This window comes from Carassius gibelio, chromosome A14 (assembly GCF_023724105.1).
Source record: "Carassius gibelio isolate Cgi1373 ecotype wild population from Czech Republic chromosome A14, carGib1.2-hapl.c, whole genome shotgun sequence".
Taxonomy (NCBI): Eukaryota; Metazoa; Chordata; class Actinopteri; order Cypriniformes; family Cyprinidae; genus Carassius; species Carassius gibelio.
The window spans coordinates 1,359,600-1,381,671 of record NC_068384.1 but is presented as its reverse complement, the minus strand read 5'-3'; the positions used below and the strand labels follow the sequence as shown (position 1 = coordinate 1,381,671).

Here is a 22,072-nt window from a genome sequence, read left to right as displayed (position 1 = left end):
TGTCATTGAGCTGCTGGTGTGACTATGAATAGCTGCTAGAACTGGGCAATATATCAAATTTACAATATATTTGCAGCGGATCCAAAGACTTGCTCAAAAATGCTCAAATGTTTTTTGTTCACTTTTAAGATGTTAAGTCACACGCACACAGTATATAGATAGATAGATAGATAGATAGATAGATAGATAGATAGATAGATAGATAGATAGATAGATAGATAGATAGATAGATAGATAGATAGATAGATAGATAGATAGATAGATAGATTATAATGTTAAATTATAGATTGCCAAATACTGTGATTAGGTAGGTCATAAAAAGAATATTGCTGGTAAGATGTACGTCATTCCAGAAACTGAATGACAACCTAACTCTATAAAGGAATCTGTGAATAGAGGCAGAGTAAAAGAATAAAAGATGCCAAGAGACTTATCAGAATATTATATCGCCAGTGGGCACTAGGACTGCTGCAAAAATCTTCACTGTGGGCCAGCAGCTTCAACAGAACTGGGATTTCTACAGAAATCTGGAGTCTTTGGCATTGTAACCACATGTGCAGGGAAATTATAGCCCTGCTGTGAATGTCTGTGTGTGTGTGTGTTTAAGTAAGACTCTGTGCCAGGCAGCCACATTTCAGACAACCACAAAACAATGGCATGTTGCTTCAAATGGCCCAACTGGATTGAAACCCTGCAATTACAGAGAGAACTCTGGAACACATGACATCTGAAGCCTAATGAAAAAAAAAAAAAAAAAAAACTCTTAAGGCCTTTTCAACTCAAACAACTTCCAGAGACAGACAGTATTAACATTTCTGCTTCAAAAATGCAAAAAAGCATGAACTGTAATACAAAAACCATGACAGATGAAACAAACACTATAAAGCAGTCAGAAGCAAACAAATAAGAGACAGCAGAAAACACAGAGTGGGATCTCATTGGGGAAGTTGCTATGAAACTGTCAAGTTACAATCTACTCATATTTTTAAATCATAAGCTATAGTTTCTTTTAAAACAGTAGTTCAATATAAGAAATTGATATATACAATATACTGGGCACCATATCAGTATCGGCTGATATATGATAATATTTACTGTTATCGTTATCTACCAAATAAAATTTGCCTGATACATTAAAGCACATAAACAATTTCCTTCAGAAACACTTCAGATGTGCACTGTTCACCACTGTGGTTTTGAAGTGCTTGAAATATGATTGGAATCACTTCGAAAAGGAAAATAGAGTTAAGTGCAACCTGTGCCCATGATATAGGCTACATAAAATTATAATGAGAACATTACTACAGAATAATGGAAATCTTTGTGTGTCTGTTTTAGAGCGATGTTACAGGATGAGCTCATCCACAATGAATCTACACTTTAATGACTATCACAGTGAAGTTTGCTTGTGTATTTGCGGCCTCATATGCAATTGTATGTTGTAATATTGTGTTTATTTTATGGTGACTGATTGGTCAAAGGTCACTGTTCTGAGTTTATGCACTTCAGTTTTTTGAGTTATTTGAGAAACATTATTTGTGAATCATTTTAGCAATGTTCACTCAAAAACTGAGGTGCATCAGCTTAGATCAACGAGGCCTATGATCATTCATTTCCAAAAATAAATAGAAAATGTAGTAATTGACCAGGAACACCACAAGAACTCTGGTCCCAAGAAATCCCAAAAAATTAGGATTTTTACAAGAATAAGCATTACTCTCACTTAAGGCGAAAGCCACAAGCTTGAATAGGTATTTTTTCTTCTGAAAAATATTTAAACGAAAAAAAAAAAAACACAACAATTAAGTTAGAAGTGCACCAGTGGTACTTTTCTTTAATTGTCTCTATTTCAAGCCTGAATGTCAGAGAAAAGCTGCTGCTTAGTGAAATGAGGACTCATTATCCCATCTATGATGCCGCTGGCTCATAGAGTTCCCAAACCGACAGCTCTTCACTGAGATATAGCAAACAGACATGCACACTGGGCCACGTGGTATGGAGAGAGGGCACAGGGTAAGAGGGTGAGACGGCATGAATGAAGACCCAGAGGGCCCGTGATTTGTTCTGGAGCCATGCCTACTTCCACAAGGCAATAATCCTGAGCTCAACTGGATAGATGAGGATGATGGAGCTCTTCGAGGCTCAGCATGAACAATATAACCAGAGGCCTTTTAGAAAGAGATGAACCGGTCACTGCTGGTCCCTGCAGAGGCGCTGAAAGGCCAGATAGAGTAATGAAGTTCTTGCGAATATTCAGACTGCACTGTGAGAGCACATTCAGAGACTTTATTTAATATATTTCTTTATCAATGGACTGATTAACTGGTGGAATGCAAGAACAACGTATCTACACCACTTATATAAAATAGAGAAATTAAAAATGCAGATTTATTTCCCTCTCACACCACTTCCATAGGATTGTGCCATGAGCATGAAAGAATGAGAAAAATCACAACAAAATATAATTAAGCAAATGCATTTATGATTGGCCGAAATGGATCGGTCAGACAAATCTAAATGCCTTTTAATGGAGTGGTCAAGTAATTAATGAAGAACATTTCAGTTCTGATAAATGGCACTTAGAACCGCAGTTCATTGGCTGAGAGATTGTTGGGAGGGATGTCCTCTTTCACAGTTGCCATAGGAAACCTAAACCTTCCACGGTTGCCCTAGAGACAGCAGGGTCCCATACAAAACGCCTGAGGTGTGAGATTGCTTATTTGTGTGGCTGTCCAAATCACTTTTAGACAACATGTGAAGATCATCTTTGTGTCATGTGGAAGGCATGACTAATGTCAGCTCTCATAGTAAAGTCTATATCAAATTGGTGTTGTGTGGCATCCTTCAAGTTGGCTTCAGGATCCTGTTCTGAGGTAGAGTGTGTCTGTTTGGGCTGGTGGAAACTGACTAGGGGTTTTGATGGCTTGGAGTAACTGCTGTACATGTTTAAATTAGGAGCACATGGAGAGCCAGTTTAGCCCTCCTAAATACCAGCTAGCTTCACTAAAAACTGTTACTGACGTTCAGTTATTCAGATGATATTTGAGAGGAGTAGAAAAAGCAAGTTTTATAAGTATTGTAAAAACTAATAAAAAGTGAAATGGTTAAATTATAAAGATAAAATAAGATCTATGGGGTCTGTCAAAAACAAATTTGAGAGGGAAAAAAAGTTTTGTCATTTGAGGGAGTTATGATAAACACAATACAAACAGATGTGGAGTTTAATTTATAAACATTTCAATTGATTACGTTTCTCTGTAAATGTATATACAGATACTTTTTTCTAATAATATTTAAACAATTTGAGGTGAGGTGAAGTGACATTCAGCCAAGTATTGTGACCCATACTCAGAATTTGTGCTCTGCATTTAACCCATCCGAAGTGCAATCACACAGAGCAGTGAACACACACACACACACTGTGAACACACACCCGGAGCAGTGGGCAGCCATTTATGCTGCGGCGCCCGGGGAGCAGTTGGGGGTTAGATGCCCTTGAGTGCCTTGCTCAAGGGCATCTAAGTCATAGTATTGAGGGTGGAGAGAGCACTGTACAACCCTTCAATTGTGAGTCCAATTCTCTAACCACTAGGCCACGACTTCTGGCTGATCATCATGGAGTACTTTACATCAGAAACACCTGCTCTAAATCACAATATTCTTAAAATTAAAAGAAAATTATATATATACAGCAGAACTGATATGTTAGCTTGTTCAGGGAAAGTCATTTATATATACTGTTTCCGAGTCTCATCCTCTCTCTCTCTCTCTCTCTCTCTCTCTCTCTCTCTTTTATTCACTGTGTTCAGGCATTCACTGCTCAGAACTGTGGTCATTAAAACAGAACTGATAAAGGACCAGCGGGAGGGATGACTGATTATGTATTTATCAGCAGCCAACAGATGCAATTAAAATTCCCTTCTTTAGGACTTTGCAGTACCCCGGAAAACTCAGTACACTCCTATTGCCCCTTCTCCACTACTCCATGCTTCAACTCACCAGCCTTTTTTTCCTAGGATTTTCTTTTTATTGCATCAAGTGTTACAATTACGTTTTATCATATTTAGTTCCTCAACACATGGCGAGGTAAGTCAGTGACAGGTGAGTCTCACTCTTTCTGTCACTGTTGTCCTTTAACGATTCTTAATTAATTATCCTGCTGTGCAAAAAATACTCTAAACTTTTTATTTTAACCAAAATTGGAGTTACTATGTATATAGTTAGAATATCTGTTTGACAGTATTGCCAAATTAAAAATGATTATGAATATTTCTTTTTCAATACTTTTAATTTATTAACAAAGTTATTTTCAGGATTAATAAACTCTGAATGAATGGTAAGCCATACAATTGCAATGAACAATCATTTGTATGACAGGGAGAATTAGGGATTCTAAGATGTGATCTTTACACTCACTGTAGAGTGCGGGGACAGCCGTCTCACTAAAATAACGACACGAGGGCAAAGTGTATCATGGCTCAAGTACCTGAAACATCGTGCGAAATCCTTGGTTTTCCACAACGTAGTATGGGCGCAGATCTTTGGCAATAAAACCCGCCACTGATCGGGTAATTCGTTTTGCCTTTTCAGAATTTGGTGGAAGCTTTGCTACTTGATCCAGGGTCCTTTGAATGTAACCGGGAGTGTTCGTGATTGCAAGAGAATGCTGTTTCTCCAGCTCTGAGTGGAACCACGTAATATGTTTCTTCATGTTAGTCGTGTTGCCAAAATATTTGAATTTGGCGCTACAGACTTTGCACACAGTATGGCTTTTATCAACGACACCTTCGGTGTCTTCAGAAAATCCAAAATGTTGCCACACATCCGATTTTAAATGAGATGGTGCAGGTCATAGTTTGTCCATTTTATCTTAAACGAAGCGAATTCACCAGCATATGAACGGTCGTCCATCACCATCTTTTTTGTTTGGTCACGTGAGTCTTGACAGCGCTCGCATTTGAATTGAACACAGAATCGATTCTGAATTTTTGAGAATCGTTTCTGGATCGTTAGATAACGAATCGCGATGCATCGATGCATCGATGCATCGAGCTTTTCTCCCACCACTAATAAATACACGGTAAGTACACTATAAGTACATGTTAGTACACGTACTGTAAAATAAAGTGCAACCTAAATAGTTATACTTTAGTGGGGTTCAAAAGTCTGAGACTATCAGGAAATATCTGGATATGTACATTCGAAAAATAATTTAAACCTGGTGTGCTATTTCTAAGGAAAATAAAAACAGTTGGAACTCATTGTATGTGAGTATTTAAATGTATATATAAACAGTGATCTATAATACATTTTATACTACATTGTCATCAGCTATTTAAGTACAATTAATGATTATGCCAGTTATCTCACCTAAATGGTTTTGGAGATGATGCTTGGTCTATGACAATGGTTCCCTTCTCTTTCTGCCCACACCTGTCTGTGCCTCTTTCTACCAACCGCATCGCTTCTGTGCTACCTTGCTGGTGCTGATAGGAATCTCATCAACTGTAATTAATGTGCTGTTTTGACTGAATGAAAGATGGAGTGAGAGTTTAGTGAGAGAAGAGGAAGCGATTAGTCCCCTCAGGGCCCTCCACTGAGCAACCAGATGGTCTTTTGTGGAATCAGTGAGTAACAGCAAGGAATCAAGAGAATGACAACAATGAAATTATGCATATGTTGACAACAGATAAATACATACAAGGAGCTGGGGTTTCCTCAGAAGTGAGATTAACTCTTAGGCATTTTCCCTTAAGTACTTATCTTCTGTAGTCTATCTAAGGCATAATTTAATATTCCCAAGCATCAGTAAAAATCCAGTAACTAATGACAATGCTGTACCCACAAAGATTCACAAAAATCCACCTTTTGGTTATCTACAGTTTTTTTTATTATTATTATTCTGCTAATGTCACTTCTGTACATCCAACCAATATACATTTAAACCATATGTATACATAAACTGTCACTGTACCCCATTGAATAAATAAATATATAAAGCATTATAAGCTTATTTTGATCATTATATTACTATCCAATAAAATAGGAGTGATCTATCAAAACAGCCCCTTCTAACTCTTTTTACAATAAAATATTTGATACAATAAAAATTATATTAAATATTACAAATATTGAAGTAAATATTAAAATATTAATTTAATAAATATTCATTATATTATTTTATAGTACTGCATACTATATAGTGTAGTACAGTATATGGTATAGTAAATATCATCATAGAGCGTGATGTTATTCTACATCTAATAATATAGAAAGAAATATGACATAAAAAGAACCTAACTACTTTAACTTGAATAAAGCAGACATTTTACTCAATTAAAAAAATAGAGGTTATCACATGCTGCCAAAATGTTAAAACCACATCACTGCGATCAGCGTACAGTTTCTCTGCACTCAGTGAATTCCTGCTTCCAGTTCAACCCCTAAATCTGATTTAAACAGGGTGATATAGTGTTTTCAGCAGGTCACACTCTGTTTCTGTCTCACTCGAAGGCTGTTCAGCTGCTTTCATTAACCCACTAACCTCTCTGAAAAATGCCTAATGATGCAGGAGCCTTTCAGGTATAATAAGACAGGCAAAATTCATTCCTCCAATCCAAGCTTAACCTCACTGGTTTGAGCTCTTTTAATCTATATTGATTTAGACTAACATTTTCTCTGACATGAGCCATTTGGCAAACACAAAGTCACATGTATATTTATTCACAGGTTGTAGAATAAATGCATATTACTTTATTCATAATAAATATAGATGGCCCGATTTCCAGTCTGGGGTTTTGACATGTGCCAGGCTAATCCATGACACCTCATCTAGATCTTCAGGAAAACACAAAGGAAATTCAGTCTCTAATACTGCCACTGTCCTTTCATCTGTGGGAGAAAGTCTCCCCAGCAACTATCGCATGGGCTTAATGATTGGACGGGTATATGTTGCCATAGTTACGAGAAGCTCCCATCCTGCTCAGTCTTCCTCCTCTAGCGGCTGACAACTCGGAAAAACAGGGGCTCCACACATATACCATCACAGCTGCTTTATAATACACAAATAAAATAGTCTCGAGTTCAGAGCATCTCACATTTGATTATCCAAATGTTTGTTTGCTTTACCAGTTTGACAATTACATTTATGCAAAACACCTATAGTTTGAGTTCAGTTAATTTTGCCAAACAAATTAAATTTGTATCAATCTGTATATGTTAGGGGTGTAACGGTACGTGTATTCGCAATAGACCGTTTCGGTACAGGGCTTTAGGTACGGTGCACGTGTGTACTGATTGAAATTAATTACATTTTCGTGTATCCAAACGAACATATTAAGTGGCGGAAGTCTCCGTGTTCAGCGCAAATCCCGCCCTGCACCTGATCCTAAAGGCCGGTGACACACTGGCTGCGTGGCATGAGCGTGGCGTTTCTGCTGCGTGTCAGTTGTGTGACGGCTGCTTCGCGTTTTCTGTATATATATATATATTTTAAATATGAGCAGGCCTACAAGCTGGGATTGGTAATGCTGCACTGTAATCATAGTTATTTATTTATATTTTTCGATATTTTTTATTATATGATACTGGTTTGAGACTGAGATTGTTTTATTTAGTGGAGAACTTTGCAGCAGTATTTTATTTCTTATTATTTTTTTTATTTTATATATATTTTATTAAAAAGTATTTAAAAAAGTGTAAACAAATTGTAAAAAAAAGTTTATAGTAATAAAAACCTACAGTTTAATGTTTGCATTTCTTTCCCTTATACCGAAAATGAACCGAACCGTGACTTTAAAACTGAGGTACGTACCGAACTGTGATTTTTGCGTACCGTTACACCCCTAGTATATATATATATATATATATATATATATATATATATATATATATATATATATATATATATATATATATATATATATATATATATATATATATATATAAAATCTAGTATTTTTTTCAAATTCGATTAGGTTGATGAGACTAGCATGTCATTATAGAAAGAGATCTGCATATGCCTGGAGGAAGAAAAAAAAACTAAATTTTACACGGCCAATTAACTCTCAGCTTTTAATAAGATCTGTTTTGACAGACATCTTAATGACCTGCCAGTCCTGTTCAGAAGAAGCAGTGCTGAAAAGCATTATTTGATTTGTAAAGTAAACTAAATGCTCACAGCTCTGAAAAGAATTTGTTGACAATGACAAAACTGTATACATCTATGTTTATTCAGCAGTAAAATTCCATGAATTTGACCCTGAAATGACAAATAACTTGCAGATGCAGACGACTTGCTTAAGAATTTATTAGGCATCCACCAATGCACCAATAAAAACTATTTTTATGTTTTGGCCAATATACTATAAACTTAATATTAAAATTCTATACTATTTTGTCTAAATAAAAAAATAAACCAAATTATTATTTTTTTTAAATCAATCATTTTAAATGGTAAAAGTAAATGTAGTCGTCCCAACGTTACAATGTACAGTATGAAAAATGGATAATGTTTTTAAAGATTAACTTTAAGTGAGCATATAATGATGGCAAATGTAAGATAAATGCCAAAATAGGGAAAGGTACATATCCTGTAAATATCCAATATTAAACAATACAATTTCTGTAATGTAATAAACATTACTCCAAGTTGTCAGATTTGAAAATCTATACTTAACTGGTGAGTGCTTATTGCAACTTTTTCATAAAAAAAAAAAAGACAAACTTTCTCCCTCTTGGAAGTCTAAGCACTTCTTTGCCAATTTGCTCAGAACCATGTCTTTATCACACAGAAGAGCAATGGAGAGAGAATGGAGCTCAAGTGGAACTATAACTTAAAGGGATAGTTTACCGAAAACTGAAAATTCTGTCATCATTTACTCATCATTTCATATATTTTGAAACATGCTGGCAACCAGACAGTTTTGGTTATGAACTTGTCCAATAAATGGATAAAAACACTGAGGGATTTCTCAAAATATCAAATTTAATGCTCCACTGAAGAAAGAAACTTATGCAGGGGTGAGGAAATGATGTCAGAACATTAAATTTTTCTGTGAACTATCCTGTCTGACAGTTTATTGATGGTGCTCATACAGTACTTGTGAGTCACTCATGAGCTGCTCTATTTATTGTTGCATTACATTTGACTCAGACATTCTGTCAAGAATTCAAATCAAATGCTCCACAATTCGAGTTAAAAAGCAGCGGATTTGCTTACAGAAAGACCAGAAAATGTGTGTTTCTCTCTTAAAGTATTTATCTTAACAACTTTCATTCAGTCTGCTCAATTTTCCATATGATGAGCATTTAAAAATCATTGCAGAACATCTGAAATGATCTACTTTAAAAGTATACTTGTGTTACCCTTTAAATCACTTATTTAAAAAAAAATTTATGTAATGCAATGATATCGTTACTTTTCTAAGTGCTGTACAAATACATTTTGGGGCCACCATTTGTCTCTATTATATCAATAGTTGCACAGCTGTGTTCATTATCTGTTTGCATTGATGTAGGAGAGGGAGAAGAGCCAACTAGAAAGCTAGAAAGGCTTCAGGAGGTCAGGACAAGAGTGTGTCTTCCATTCCCCACTGAGAGCTGTTACTCTCCAATCTGACTTTTATTTGAAAAGGGATAATAAATGCACAACCAAATAGAGATTTAATGAGTTTTCTGTGTTGCCACATCTAACAAGATAGAGTTAGCATGTTGCTAAGCTAATGGTGCAGCACTCTAGTATGAAATTATCAATGTATTTTTTTCTCTCACTTTGTCCACCATCCTGGAATTATTACCTTATCTACATGTGACTCTGCCTTAATAATGAGTCAAAATGTGTAGGCAGCATAATATTTAAAGCAGTCTTTGCATCAGTAATGTATCAAAAATAGCTTTAAAAAGCTGTCTATGTAGGCTACTCATTAGGTTTTTTCAAATGGGGAAGGGCTGTCATGATTCCTCTGTCAAATTGGAGGACTTGAATATAAAAAAAATCCCCAACTGCATTTGCCCATGCAGATTAACCAGCAAAATACTTGAAGTGGCGCATTCCACGGACAAGAATTCATGAAAAGGCTGCATAAAATATTAAAACCATTTAAAATCATAATTAAGCATTGTGCAATTTTGAATTCTCAAAGGCTATAATTAAATTAAACAAATATATGCTTGTTTTATTTATATGTGTGTAGGTTAGGTGCATCTCAGAGGGGCTCTGTTCAAAGTAAATGTTGCTCCACACAAACAGTTTACATTTATACACGGACCATCTTTGCATTTGCTGTGAGTCTGAGTTGCTTGTAGTGTTCATCTGGGAACAATGTGCACCATTCTATCAGATTTATAAGGAGAATAGAGGAGAAAACAGCGAAGAATACATCATCTTTCTAAATATGCTAACTGTTCATCGAGACTTCAAATTAAAAATTTAAACCATCACCCTGAGCTTGCATGTTTTGATATCCACATATTTCTTGTAAGAAATTACTGTAGTGGCGGTAGCATTACTATCATAAAGAAGTGGCCAAATATTAAAGATTAAAGTGGACATTTAAATTAAATGTTTAGTCATTTTTAAACAGCAATTAAATTGCGCTGTAAAGTGTAAAAACAATCGTCAGGCCATTGACACCCTCTGCAGGCATTAGATATAATACATAATGTACATAAGTTATGATTATTGTTTTATTGCATCATGTATTTACATTTTTTTGTTTAATAAAGCCATATGTTTACTTGCTTTTTATATATGATTTGAATCAATTATTATTGCCTCATTGGTACTAATTATATATTTTAAGTCATCATAAAGTCTATTGTTTGCTTAGGTCTATTTTTCTTACCACAAAAAAATTATCAGATTACTCAATTAATCACCAGAATAATCAACCGACTACTCGATTACCAAAATAATGACAACCCTACAATGGAGTTTATGGCCATTTATGTTTTAATGTGGATATTTGCATGCATACACAGGAAGTGAGTACTACTATTACCCCTGACTTCCCCCCTCTTTTACATATAAACTAACTACCGGTGTGTCCTTGGAAACAGCTGGTTCTCTCATACCTGTGTGTACAGCCCCCGCCTATTTTCATGGTCAAAGCCTGTGTAAATTCCCCCTGAAATTATCTCCACTGCCTCAGCTTCAGCTGTATCTACATGACCTTGGCACACATGTTTCTTCCTGTGTGCTCGAGTGCTTGCTGTTTCAATTAACTAGACTATAATTCCAAAGGCATCTCTTTTTTTCTCCCCCTGTTTGCAAAGCCATGTCGGCAAGTAAAGTCAACCAAAGTAATCTACTTGCAGGGCTCCAGAGTGCATTTTGTCGTATTGGCACAACCACCATGATGTTCAACTCATAAGCACTGCCATTTCTGTTGCATATGAGAAACATCAAACGGTAAGCAAAGGCAAAACTAAATTGTATAACTGCAAACTTAAACTTAAACATAATATATTTTATAGGGGTGGGAAAAAAAATCGATATTGCAATATATTGTTGTGCTCTCTGTCGCTATAAATAATCGATACACTAACGCCCAATATCGATATTTTATTACAACACAAAATTATTAATTTACCCGTTGTCAGTGTCACTGTCACTACCCAATATCTACCATTCTGTTTGCGGGGGGCGCTGTTCGAGTAAATAGGGGTAAAGTGGCGCAAACAGCGGCCGGTGAAGAACACAAGTTAACTAACAACAACAGAGAATTGCAGAAAAAAAAGAGAAGCGAGAAGAATGGCGGAAAACAATAAAAAACTAATCAAAGACCCACTCGCTAGTTTCCACTCTAAAGTGTGGAGACACTTCGGGTTTTACTTGACAGTCGACGGAAAGGTACCTGTGTGTGCAAGGGACTAGCGTGCCATCAGAGAGAATCTTTTCTACCACCGGTGACATAATCTCTGCTCAGAGGTGTGCTCTTACATCTGAGCATGCTGATCAGTTAGTCTTCCTCAAGTATGGCGTGCCGTCCGGTCCAAAAATAAGGCTACTGATTTGTCTCGAGAAGAATATGCCTTGATGTGTCCACTGTTTACAGTAACTTACTACTGACGTTTCAGTATTATGGTTTACACATGTTAATGTTCATGTTGTTCTGTAATGTTCATGCACTTTTATCTGTCTAGATGTACAGTGTTTACATTTAAGACCAGGAGGCAGTGAGTTATTATGCAAATGCATATTTCAAATATACTGGTGTATATTTGATTTATTGTATTGGTGGGATGTAATCTTTTTAATTTTAAAAGAATTAAACAATTAAAAAATATAGATGTAACAAAACTCACAAACAAGCAGAAAAAGAAAATAAAGAATTCCGAAAGTGCAGTATGCATTGTGAAAGCTAGATACCAGCAATTTTTACGCGCCTACAAGACCCAGTGACGTCGAAAGCGACCTCTCTGTGTTTACACCAAACGCAAATATAGCGTTTTCTGGTAAAACACACTTTAAGCTAAGGAATAAGGCTGAGAGCTGTGTCTTTAGGAACTTTCAATGTCTTGGAAATCGTCACATAGCCTTAGCCTTTCTAAAGTAATACAATATTTATTCTATTTAGCTTTTTGTGAGATCTCTGTTGACATTTTTGCTACTCAACTTCAGCACATGCATGGGCTAACTGTATGTGTAACAGCTCAAGCAAATTCTGTTTTTAATAGAGTTTCTAAAGGCTTAGTTGTGTTTTGAGACTGTTTTATTCCCCACCATGCAAATAAGTTATTTAAAAACAGCAATGTTGAATAGGGGTTGAATAATTATGACATACAGTTTTGTTCAAAATAATAGCAGTACAATGTGACTAACCAGAATAATCAAGGTTTTTAGTATATTTTTTATTGCTACGTGGCAAACAAGTTACCAGTAGGTTCAGTAGATTCTCAGAAAACAAACAAGACCCAGCATTCATGATATGCACGCTCTTAAGGCTGTGCAATTGGGCAATTAGTTGAAAGGGGTGTGTTCAAAAAAATAGCAGTGTCTACCTTTGACTGTACAAACTCAAAACTATTTTGTACAAACATTTTTTTTTTCTGGGATTTAGCAATCCTGTGAATCACTAAACTAATATTTAGTTGTATGACCACAGTTTTTTAAAACTGCTTGACATCTGTGTGGCATGGAGTCAACCAACTTGTGGCACCTCTCAGCTGTTATTCCACTCCATGATTCTTTAACAACATTCCACAATTCATTCACATTTCTTGGTTTTGCTTCAGAAACAGCATTTTTGATATCACCCCACAAGTTCTCAATTGGATTAAGGTCTGGAGATTGGGCTGGCCACTCCATAACATTAATTTTGTTGGTTTGGAACCAAGACTTTGCCCGTTTACTAGTGTGTTTTGGGTCATTGTCTTGTTGAAACAACCATTTCAAGGGCATGTCCTCTTCAGCATAGGGCAACATGACCTCTTCAAGTATTTTAACATATGCAAACTGATCCATGATCCCTGGTATGCGATAAATAGGCCCAACACCATAGTAGGAGAAACATGCCCATATCATGATGCTTGCACCTCCATGCTTCACTGTCTTCACTGTGTACTGTGGCTTGAATTCAGAGTTTGGGGGTCGTCTCACAAACTGCCTGTGGCCCTTGGACCCAAAAAGAACAATTTTACTCTCATCAGTCCACAAAATGTTCCTCCATTTCTCTTTAGGCCAGTTGATGTGTTCTTTGGCAAATTGTAACCTCTTCTGCACATGCCTTTTTTTTAACAGAGGGGCTTTGGGGGGGATTCTTGAAAATAGATTAGCTTCACACAGATGTCTTCTAACTGTCACAGTACTTACAGGTAACTCCAGACTGTCTTTGATCATCCTGGAGGTGATCATTGGCTGAGCCTTTGCCATTCTGGTTATTCTTCGATCCATTTTGATAGTTGTCTTGCGTTTTGTTTTCACCTCTCTCTGGTTTTGCTCTCCATTTTAAGGCATTGGAGATCATTTTAGCTGAACAGCCTATCATTTTTTGCACCTCTTTATAGGTTTTCCCCTCTCTAATCAACTTTTTAATCAAAGTACGCTGTTCTTCTGAACAATGTCTTGAACGACCCATTTTCCTCAGCTTTCAAATGCATGTTCAACAAGTGTTGGCTTCATCCTTAAATAGGGGCCACCTGATTCACACCTGTTTCTTCACAAAATTGATGACCTCAGTGATTGAATGCCACACTGCTATTTTTTTGAACACACCCCTTTGAACTAATTCAACTAATTGCCCAATTGCACAGCCTTAAGAGCGTGCATATCATGAATGCTGGGTCTCATTTGTTTTCTGAGAATCTACTGAACCTACTGGTAACTTGTTTGCCACTTAGCAATAAAAAAATATACAAAAAACCTTGATTATTCTGGTTAGTCACATTGTACTGCTATTATTTTGAACAATACTGTAGCAGTATTATTAAAAAATCTTATAACTCAGAAATATTACATTATATATTGACCATATCACTTTTAATATGCCAGTGAACTGTTATAGATGCAATTATTTTATCCTGGTCACTAAGCACAGCATTTTGACACATTTTTGCATGTATTTGAGCATTTAGGCAAGCACCTTGAGCTAAATGATGACTTTACATGCCCGTGTTCCATCTCTAAGCGCATATCTCTTCCTGAGGAGGTTCTCTTTCACGCTTTTAAAAACATGTAATAAATATACTTTTATAAATAAAGCATTTCCCAATATGCAAATGTCATGTAACATGATTTTACTGATTTGCACAGGAAATTGGTCTTTTATGGAGGAACGAAAGCACAGCGCTGCAAAAAGGGGCGAAATGGGGCGCAATAATCGTTTTATCAAGATTATTGTATTTTCATGATCGTTGGAGGCCAAAATCGAAATCGAACCGTTTTTTCAATTAATTGCACAGCCCTAGAGCATCATCCGCATTAAGTATGTGTGTAAGTTACATTAGTAAACAAAATCCACCATTCATTAATTGATTTTTGCAATCAATGAATGAATGGGGGATTTTGCACGATATCAAATGGCGACTTATGCATGATATCAAATGCTTCTGCAGATTTATAGCACTTCACCTGTGCATTGCGAATCACACATATGGCTTTGTTCTTGGTTCTCATCAAAAGTATCTCCGCCATGATAAGTGAAGAATGAATGAGGGTAAATAAGGGTGACTTCTAGTGTAGAAGAGTTAATCAGATCTTGTTTTAAATGTGTGCTGAAATTAATACCAGAAAAGATAGATTCAAATTCAAAAGATCTGATTTAAAGGTTAGTTCACCAAAAAATTAAAATTAGCCCATAAATTACTCATTACTTTCAGACGAATCCAGCCGGAGTTATATAAAAAAAAATATTTGATCTTTCAAGCTGTTTAATGGCACTCAGCAGGTTTTGCAGTGCATCAGTCCAAAGGAAGTAAAATAAAAAGCACCCATCCAATAAAAAAGGACCTCACACAGCTCCGGGGTCTGAACAAAGTCCTTCTGTAGCGAATCGATGCGTTTTTTACATTTAATTGTACACAGAAGCAGCTCCAGGCTGATGATGTATGAGGTTGGCATTGTGCATGTGCTGGTAAGTCTCGTGAAAACTAATGTTTGTTAACAGGAGCAAAGGAAGCAAAGTTACTTTAGCAAAGGAAAACCAGTCTCCTCTTGGCTTATATCGAAATCCTCCAAGAATCTTCTTTACAAATCCTTGTTTTGTACTTTTAATTAGTGACTTGTTGTTTTGCTTTGATCTCTCCCCTGCGCTTCTGCGTTCGTCACTTCTGAGTGGCGCATTCGCAAAGCTGACCTCATATGTAATTCCCCCGGAACTGCTTCCGTGTACATCAGTGAGCTCAAGCTAGATTAAATTGATTACTGTATTTTAAATATGGTTATTTTTTTTACAAAAACACATCGATTCGCTACAGGAGGACTTTGTTCACCCCCCATGCCACTAGACATTTCACTTTGAAAGTGTCGCGAAACAAGTTAGAACCAATTTAATCTGATTTTGCAGAAATGTCACCACAAGCACATTTTTCCATTGAACCTGTATTAAATAACTCAGTAAACAAACAATCACATTATGGGCATACAAATCAGCCACGTTTGTTTTTTAGCTTCAACAAAAGGGCTGAAAGCAGACTGTCACATGTTTACGAACTCCAGCAACTGCGACTCCACTGTGGCCCCTCTGACCTGTGACAGTCCATGCGGGGTTTCCTGTGAAACACCCCACAAATGTTCTTTGTCCAATTAACTGGGGCTCAAAGCCCCACAGCTCATCATCACACTCAGTTCTCCAATCCAAACAAAATTCCCAGCACGCACGGAAACCAAGCCTTCAGTCACAGGACTGCAACAATGAAATGGCAACAATGCAGTAGATATGAGCTGCTGAAGAAGCATTTGGACTTCCTACACACATAGAGCACAGTTAATACACACAATTATACATGGCAAGAATCGTGAGATAAGGGGTGGGGTTGAGTTAGAGGTGAAATATATTATCGCTTGAGGTAATTTTTATGGAAGATATAGGCAGCGATGGGAGAGAGGGTGAATTTGAGAGCGAGGAAGCAAAGGGTAAAAGGACTGTTATTGTTCAGTAACTTCATTTGCTCCAAGGCAACTTGTGATGTCATAATGGTGGGAGGGAAACTGCCATTCTCTTTCAATCGCTCCCACCCTGTCTCCATCTATGAGCCCCCCCAACTATGCCCCAGGGTTTATTGCTATTGGCTGTCGGTTTGATAGTGTAGCTGAGAATAACCACCAACCAGGGGAAGGGTGCCCCTCCACACAGTTTCCACAGCAACCCCTTAAATGCCATGCAGGGACCATGTGGCTACACCAGTTTGGGTGCAAGCAGGTAAAAGTATACAACCTTTTTTAAAGCTCATTAAACCACAAATTAGTCTTTCTCTCAAGGGTTTCACTTCCACATTATTCATCTTACATAATCTAAAGGTGACAGTACTTGGTCACATCATATTCACATTAGTTTTACATTTACATTTCTTGATGTCACTAATGTCACTGATAATGGAGGGCAATGCCATGGGGCATCACTGAACAACCATCTTGACAATGTGAGGCCAGTGGATCTCATTGCGCAACAGGTCCCGACTTCAGACAGCCACATCATTAAATCAGAAATCCACTACTTCTAATGACTCAAGCTATTAGGTCAGAGGCAGAGAGCTCTTCTTTATTTCTTAATAAAGTGCCATTATGAAACAGAATCTATTGGAAATTGTATATCTGAAACAAATCCAAGTCAGTATGCAAGCTTTTCCCTTAATTAAAACATGACTCTGAGAGGTCACAGAGTTTACAATGCATTGCATATGGGCAAAGTACTCTTACCTTGGCAGGTGAAGCATTTGATGTGGAAGTGCACATGCTGCACTCGTACCACCTCTCCTTTACACACCTCCCGACAGCGAAAGCAGTGGATTGGTCCTGAGCTCCGTTCACTGCTGCATGAGCTTTGCTGATAGGGTACTACTAGGAAAAAGACAAAAAGGCACTAAGTGACGAACATCAGATGACATTGGTTACTGGCTGATATTAGACTTTTTATAATATTTTTTTAAAATGAATTAATTACTATTTATTATTTTTGGTTGACACAGAATCAGTGTTAACAAAACAAAAACAACAACAACATTGTTGGAGTACCAAAATGTTGAAATAAAAGTAATTAAAAATTTTAACAAAAATTACAATGAAGGTAAAACATTTAAAAATAAGATTGAATTAAAATGATTAATTATTAATATAAAATTATAATACAACCACTAATAATTTAACCCATACTTTTTATCTAATAATACTATTAAAATGTAATTTTAAAAAATCTCAAAATGAATTTTTCATACTTTAATATAATGTTGTAATAAAATGTTGTGATGGTTTTAGAAAAATATTTTAGGGAGGAAAAAACACATTTACATGACCTATTTTCTTTTTTAGATTTTCTTGTCCATAAAAAAATTAATCATGACAAAATAGTAATCTTTAAATATCAGCCATAACACAAAAATAATTACTAATAATTAAATAATTATAGCCTTACCTGTATCAGCCAGAGTTTCAATTTTGGTTATGCTTTGAGTACAGTGTTTTAAGATAAAAGTGATGCATTTTGCATTGTGAAACCAAAATTTGTATTTGTAGTACCAGTATTACAGCTGTGAGTTCTGTGTTGATCTTTATTATGGGCCTGAGGATTACCCTAATAATTTCCTTTTCTCTCTCTCTTTCTGTGTATTGATGGCTGGAGGTTTTGTGCTGATTGCCCTCATATTAAAGATGCACAACAGGCATTCAAACACTCAGTCAGTGAATAAATCAATTACTGTGCAATCACTGTAGCAAGTGTTGTTCTTGCTTTAGTCTAAATGGATTTAACTGGGGGAAAATGTTGAAGACAGCAAGGGCGCATGCCCTACCCTGATCTCCATTGTTTCAGCTACAATGCTGGCAGCAGGGCAACACTGTCGGGCCTGTGATCAGATTCATCAGTACCATGTTCCCACAGCTCCCTGAGAAACAGAGCTAGGTGACAGCTATGAACACGTATTAAAATGGGTTTGGACTGGTAGAGCATAAATGGGAACTCCATTTTAATGAGGGTTTTGTGTGCATATTGGAAAAGACTAACTTAATCAGCGAGCACAATATTTCAATCTAGGAAGTGATACTGATCAGATAAACTTGTGCTGGAAATAAAAAAAAAGAAATCGACAATAAATCATAATTATAATGAATATTTACATTTTGTAGCAGATAACCAATAAACAGCCAATACTGAAATTATCTGAAACAATTTTTCTAATAAATTACAAATAAAACTCTAACAACTAAAATCAATCATTTTAAACGCAAGTGAAATTATAATATAGTGAACAGAATATGAGATATTCATTTTGAGATTTTCGAAGTGTTAAAGTGATAAATATTATTGTAGAAATATTATTGAAATATCTACGCAATAAACACTGATATTGATATACCGGTGCAGAGGGCAGAAACGAGCTTTTCCACAGCAAAAACAATGTCTTGTATTAAAAGGTATTAAATTTCGACAATAAACAATAAAAACTAAATCATCAATTTAGATGCTGTGACTGAAATTAGGCATCAAAACATTATAATGAATCGAACACAAAAAAAGATTATTTTCATTCTGAGGTTTGCTAAAGACTACATTCAACAGTGTTATTCAACTACAAAAATAAATAAATTGAAATATCTCTGCAATAAATACAAAGCACATTGGTAAGTATCTGAGAGCTGAAAATAGCATTTTTTAATTCAACAATCAATGAATTATACTAGAAAATCACTTTGCATATTTTCAATCTATTGTAATAGTGGATTTCATTGACTTTTCTTCTTCCACAGCTGAAAAACAATGATCCATTAATGCTGTTATGCCTCCTCCAGTAGCTCAATCTCACATTGGTAATATAGTAAGCACTTATTCCTTTGGCAGAGAAACGCACTGCCTGGCCGACTTCCAGAGCTGTTTTCTGAATTCTGTCTGTGGCCCTCAGCCCACAGTCTTTTGTCAGTGTAGAGGACAGTACAGTTATGATGCTGTTAAAAGCAGATAACAGCCACACAAGAGAAAATAAGATGTTTTGTATTATCACAAAACCAGGAGCATTTATGGTATTGCATGAGAGCTATTTCCCCCAAATCATTGCTTTTCTTTGTACCTAAAAGACTGCAAACACCCCATAAGCTGTCACATACAATAATGCACAAATAAACAGAGGAGACAGCTCAGAAGAGAATAAACTACATGCCTTTAAAAGACAATGTGTCTTTCAGGCATCATTCATCTGTCATTTGTGGGTATAAAGGAAGGTGGGTGTAAACAGGCTGTGTAATCCCTGCTAAAGTAGCCTATATCACGTGCACAGATATCAGGGGAGGACATGCACACAGGATTAAAGGTTTTAATGACACCTACATTAGATATCTAATGATAGCATTCAGGTTTCAGTGTAAGTATTTCTATAATTTAGCAAAAATGTAGATTAGATTAAAAAAAGAAAACGTCTATTATTAATACAAACTTGACAGTCTTCACAGTTCAAATAAAAACACGATCCCCAAATCCCAAAATAGGTCACTCTGAGTTTTCTTACATTTTCAATGACTTAAACATGTGTTGCCACAAATTCCTCTCGGTTTTGGCACAGTTATAAAAATGAATGAAATAAAATGCTTTGATTTACAAAAAACTAAAACAAAGGAGATTCAGAGATGCCTAGTTCTTTTGAGAAGCTTCAGTGTAAAAATGCTGAGCAATTCTGTATAGCAAAGGTCCAGTAACATCCGGCCGAGGTGTAAGGTGATAACCACAGGACCTAAGGGGCCGTTGCTATTTCTGCCCTCAACGGAGGAGCCTCCTGTGGATTATAGTCACACAGGATTGTGGGAGAGTGGAGCTGACAAGGCTGCTCTCAATTCCTATAGCTAAGCAGAGGAGATGTGTAAGCAAGATCTTGTGGCCAGACAGAGCCCACTTATCCTTTATAGTAATGAGCACTGGATGAAGACCTTTAAATCCAGTGCTAGAATTAATAGTTAAGTACCACTCTCGTTTCCAGAGTCAGAACAATTACTGACTCTAAAAAAAAAAATGATTTTGGTGGTTGTTAACAGCATGGTTTACTGAAAATAACAAAATGTGTGTCATTACTTGCTTAAACTGATCAGTTTCAGCATATCGAAAACAATATAAACTGCATTTAGTTTGATATTGTTGAAACATTTGGCATTAGCTGAAAACAGATGTTTTTAATATATATATATATATATATATATATATATATATATATATATATATATATATATATATATATATATATATATATATATATATATATATATATATATATATATATATATATATATATATATATATATATATATGAAATGCATATGACATATAATTTTGCATTACAATAAATGTAATTTTTTGACTGTGATTATTGTCTTTTATAGGTTTAAAAAGACAATCAAAATCTTTCCACATAACCTTAAAAAAAGTGGTGGTGTTCAAAGAGATGTTTGCAGTACGTGGGCCTCCAAGGAACCTGACCAAATATGATATATGACTACTGTAACAAGCCAGCATTGCTGTAGCAACAGGAGCTGAACTGACCCTGTCAGACAAATGATCACTCAAATAAGCCAAAAAAGGTCAGACATAATGAGGTCAGAGGACCTCAAGGACTTCCGGCCTTCGATCTGCTCTCGGGGTTACTAATGATTTGGGATTTCAACAAAGTTTAGATAAATGTGTTGGGTCAGGGTCATCTGATGAACATCCCTAGTGTAACTTTATGAATTATCTATCGGCATGTCTTTTACGGGAGATGATTCATTGGCTTCTTGAATGGAGAGCAGCTAGAAGCTAGATTGCAAACATTTACAATGACAATCAGCTGGATTTAAGCATTGCTTAAACAGACCGTACTCTGACACTGTACTAAAGATATAAGCTTGGCCCTCTAACAGAGCCTGCCAAAATCCCTCTGATAAGAAATTGGAGACTATAGAGAAGATGAATATCACAGAGGAACACAAATGCATCCTTAATGGATTAGAAAATAAATAAAAATGCTGAATAATGATCAAGAGATCAATTAGTAAATTGTAAAAAGTAAATCTTTCTATAGCACATGCCTTGCAGTCATTGTACTGGAATGATAGCGAAAGGCTTGGTGTCCATCTGCTGGCTTTTATATCGTGGACCTATAGAAAGAACTCCCTCAAAGATGTCACCCTGTATATGCAAGCCAGGGAAAATGCAAGGAGAATTAAACCTTTAGAAAGGATCTGTGGGAAATTCAACTCTGACAAGTGTTAACATGCTTGTGTTTCACTTTTGTTCCCAGTGCTGCTAAAGCATACCGTTGGGTTACAGGAATGACAAATGGGTGCTGACTCTTGGCCGGACTGCACTCCAGATGGGATGAGAGTGTGTTTACGGTGCCATAGAGGGTCTACGTCTGCTGACACACTTGCTCAGATCAAATCAACTCCCAGGTAAAGCTTATG

The 22,072-nt window shown here is 36.2% G+C and overlaps 1 protein-coding gene across 7 annotated transcripts in view; it reads right to left on the bottom strand.

Annotated features, from left to right (window-relative positions):
- LOC128027186 (actin-binding LIM protein 3) overlaps positions 1 to 22,072 on the bottom strand; it is a 60,929-nt gene that overhangs the window by 35,088 nt on the left and 3,769 nt on the right. For 4 of the 7 annotated variants that reach the window (XR_008186645.1, XR_008186647.1, XR_008186646.1 and 1 more), the window contains exon 2: positions 17,357 to 17,497. Coding sequence is in view for 3 of the 7 variants with exons in the window: in XM_052614522.1 (XP_052470482.1) it covers positions 17,357 to 17,494 (138 nt within the window). In the remaining 4 variants the exon portion in view is untranslated. The remainder of the gene's footprint in view (positions 1 to 17,356; positions 17,498 to 22,072) is intronic. The other 3 variants (XM_052614522.1, XM_052614523.1, XM_052614524.1) reach the window with 1 other exon arrangement.